This window comes from Myotis davidii, unplaced genomic scaffold (genome assembly GCF_000327345.1).
Source record: "Myotis davidii unplaced genomic scaffold, ASM32734v1 scaffold3, whole genome shotgun sequence".
Lineage (NCBI taxonomy): Eukaryota > Metazoa > Chordata > Mammalia > Chiroptera > Vespertilionidae > Myotis > Myotis davidii.
This window is the reverse complement of record NW_006295062.1, coordinates 1,428,760-1,432,840: the sequence shown is the minus strand read 5'-3', so window position 1 is coordinate 1,432,840 and position 4,081 is coordinate 1,428,760. Positions and strand designations below refer to the sequence as shown.

Sequence of the window (4,081 nt, the reverse complement as noted above, 5' to 3'; positions counted from 1 at the left end):
ATCAGTGATGAGAGAGAATCATTGATTGCCCCCTTCAGGCCCCTACAACCTGCAACTCGGGGATGTGTCCTGACCGGGAATTGAAGGGTGACCTCTTGGTTCATAGGTTGGTCCTCAACTATTGAGCCACACCGGCCGGGCAGGGGTGAAACATTTTATCAACCTGATGAATTTGAGTTTAACTCATTTGCCAGTCTAGTTTTCCTGAAAAAAAAAAAATGCATTCATCTGAAAATAAAATCTTCATCTTAGATGATCTCATTTGAGCCTGTATTAGGAGAGGTGGCATAAATACTTTATATGAATAATGGATTGATCTATAAGTTAATTAGATCCAAGAGAACCTGCTGTCAAAAGAAAAATGCTCTGTCAGTCCTTTCTTCACATCAGCTTATTCCGGACCTATTGTTACTGTACTGAAGAGCTGTACGCTGTATTCGTTTCTCAAAAGGGGTACAGAGAAATGTCAGCCTGGGGAAGTGAGCGTTGTCAGTATAGGTAGTGCGTATTGGCGCAGTGCTGGGGGGAGTTCTGTATGTAAATTGCATGTGGTAGATGAAGCCTTGGGTCGTGATTATGAAGAACGGGGTGCTTTTGCTCCTTCTCCATTAGAAAGGTGATTAAATCACTTGCGAATGATTAAGTTACTTTTAGGTTTGCTTCCCTTCAAAAGGAAACCCCAGGAGCTTTTTATATAAAGGATAGCACTCAAAATATCTTATCTTTGAATATTGGATTTTTTGAAGTCCCCTTTCAACATTTTACTGATTCCTAGTGTGGAGCCTCTTACCCATTCTTTTAAATGCTTCTTTTGGGAGGTGCAAGGAACTAAATGCACCCTCCGCGTTGATTCCGTTTCTCTCTGCTGTACCCTCGCCTACGCCCCCCAAGCTCATTGTGATGAGAGTTTGCAGTCTGATTTTCATCAAGATGAATCTTCACGTAGTGGACTAGAATGAGGGTCTGAGACTATGGGTGACTTTATTTTCTTCTTCAACATTTCTGTATTTGCTGTAATGAGCATGGGTAACTTACACTTGAGAAACATTAAATTTGATATTCTTAAAACCAGCAAAAACATTTTTAATGAAATGTCATACTAAGTGTTTGATTTCCTTGTTTCGTGCCATATTCTAATGATGAGATGAGAGTTGTAAATGAAGTGGTAATCCTGGGCGTCCCACGTTATTATCCTATTTATTTGTCTTGGAGAGTTTACTTGTCTGCTTTTAGAGGATATGTTAATTGACTGATCAGTATTCATTACAAATAATCTTGTCTGTTTTCTTGTCGAGATTCTGAAGGCCCTTTTGCTCTTTCTGTAAAAGCTAAGCAGACTGTATTAACTTCTGATTTAATTTAAAAAACAAATGTGGAACTTGTTGGCACAACACCTTAAAGAATTGCATGTTTAATAATTGGAAGGCTTTCCATCAGATTTGTCTCCAGTCTGAATTAATAATGTTGCTGACTTATTGTTTTAGAAGACAGAGTCCTTGACCTGCTAGGTTGAAAGAATTGTGACTGCTCTGAACCTTGCCGGTCCTTTAGCTGTGCCGTTTCCCCTGTGAATAATTAGAGGTATTTGAAGGTATTGAGGTAGAAGCCAATTTGTGTCTTTCACTTTGCATATTGTTGAAGCCTCATGAATTAATCATAAGCAGGCAAAAAATTAACTTCTTCAGACACATATTTTGATGGGTCATGAGGGAGAATGTAAAGTGATCTGTAAAATATTCTACTGATCCTCAGAGTATTAAATTATTATACCTACAGGCTAATTTCAGAGGAAAAAAGAGTTTTCCTCCAGTAATTGAGCAGCAAATTTGAAAAAAATAAAGGTTTGTTATTTTCTAGGACTGTTAAAAGGACCATAAATGAGCAAATTTATGATTTTCTGAAAACCAGATTCTTGTGTTAATTATTGTTTTAAATTTTTTTGTTTATTATTCTTTTTACTTTTAAATTACTTGATTTCTAGATTCTTATAACTCCAGTGAATACTTCTTGTTGATTTAGTGAATTGTGAAACCAAACAAATAACTCATCTTTCTCACTTTAGGCATCTAAATCACTAAATCAGAGTAATGTGGGTTTCCATACTTATTTAAATCCAATTTCACATTAAAATTATTTTCCTTTTTCTGTTTTTCTTTTTTTTCAGCCAATGAAACTGAAATTGCATTCTTCTGTGAAGAAGATTATAAGAACTACAAAGCTAATCCCATTTCATCCTGGTGAAAACCTCACGGGGCTTCCTTTTTGCATGCCTATCTTAAGCTTTTTATTCCACTAGTGAGTTTTTAAATTGACAAATAAACTTTAAAAATTAATCATGGCTCTGCTATTTGAGTTAAAATCTGTGGTGTTTACTCTCTTTGCCAGTCTCATTTTTCTTTCTTTCTTGTTTAAAATAATATATTTATTTGTGAGAAAAAGTTTGATGGATTATTTACTTATGTATTTATTTATTTTCAGAAAAGTCATTTGAAATGGCTTGGGTGGGCCTGAAAGTTGGGTGGGGCAGGGTCTCAGGGAATCACCAGATGGGCAAACAGGGTGAGCCAGGTTGATGGAGACTCAGTATGGCACCTGTCTGCCAGCTCTGTGGGAGGAGGACCTAGCAAAGGAACCGCCTCTGCCAGCACTTCTGTCTGGGAATAAGCTGCCCCTCCAGCCCTTGCTGGACAATTCAGTTCCTCCCTGTATGTCCCTGGAGACTTTTGAGCTCCTGCCCAGTGCTGGGGCTCAGAGCCTGTGAGTCTGAGCAAGTCTGTGCATGGGCCCTGTAAGGGAACACCTGGGACTCCAGCAGCCCTTTGGCTCACTCATTTACAATTTCTGCTTCCTGGCCCTGGAACCCTGGGCTGGGGAGCCTGGTACAGGACTGGGACTTCTTGCTCCTCAAGGTGGACCTCCACACCCAGGATAGCCCTTTAACTTTTTTTCTTTTTTAAAAATATTTTATTGCTTTCAGAGAGAAGGGAGAGAGATAGAAACATCAATGATGAGAATCATCCATTGGCTGCCTCCTGCACATTCCCTACTGGGGATCGAGTCTGCAGCCCAGGCGTGTACCCTTGACCAGCATTGAACCTGGGACCTTTCAGTCCACAGGCTGACACTCTATCCACTGAACAAACCAGCCAGGGCCCCTTCTAACTTTTAACCACCCCACCTGGGTGTGGGACAAGCTCCTCTCCACCCCTTCCACCCATCTCCACGTGCTTCTGTACATCCTTAGTTATAGGACTTGTGATCTCCACTTCAGGCAGTTCTCGATGGTTGTTCTGTAGTTTAGTTGTAATTTTGATGAGGTTGTGGGAGGAGGTGAGTACAGTGTTTACTTACTCCACTATCTTGACCGAAAACTCCAGCCCAGAATTTCCAAGTTGGTTTTTTTTTTAAGTGAAGAAATAGTTTTCCAGAAATCATCATGGAATATTTGTTCTTTAGTCATAATTTGTTTTTCTGAAGTTAGGGGTTATTTTGGTGACTTGCATGTTGAGTTCTTTAAAAAGATTATAGGAATAAGGTGATTCTGTTTAGTTTGTATTTTTTCCATAGTTTCTAATTAAAGGCACTCTTGCTATCTTTGGCTAGCAGAGACTTTAAGAGTCTCTTATGACTGTCAAGGCCATCTTTTAGCTCACAGTGATACACATCCCTACTCATGAAATTGAATCATATATATTTTAGGAAGTTTTCTGATGTAAGAGGGTTTCTTCTGTTCTTTTAATATTTCAGCCTACACAAATAACGTTGCCGAAATGTCTTTATGTGAGCTATGTTTCCTGACTTAAGAAGCAAACTAAAATAGAACCAAACTCATTTATTTGGAGAAAGAACGTAACAGGATGTTTGTACTTCATTGACGCATTCTTTCACAATAATACTTCACTTCCTAATAGTGGCTGACCACCAGGGCCTGAGGAGTAGGAGTTGAAAAGGGGCCCTTGGCCAGCATGCATCTGATCAGAACTCAGACAGGTTGTTGGCTCTAGAGTTACTCCATGAACCTTTACAATTGCCATTAGGGCAAATTGGTTTGTTTCATGGTGGTAGAGGCTAACTTGAGAAA

At 39.3% G+C, this 4,081-nt stretch overlaps 1 protein-coding gene across 6 annotated transcripts in view; it reads left to right on the top strand.

Moving 5' to 3' along the window:
* Positions 1-2,338, top strand: part of LOC102761903 (chromosome unknown open reading frame, human C2orf76) — a 72,469-nt gene extending 70,131 nt beyond the window's left edge. For all 6 annotated transcript variants that reach the window (XM_015567778.1, XM_006769664.2, XM_015567774.1 and 3 more), the window contains one exon: positions 2,165-2,338. In XM_015567778.1, coding sequence (XP_015423264.1) covers positions 2,165-2,241 — 77 coding nt within the window. In that variant the 3' untranslated portion in view covers positions 2,242-2,338. The remainder of the gene's footprint in view (positions 1-2,164) is intronic.
* The last annotated feature ends 1,743 nt before the right edge of the window (positions 2,339-4,081 follow it).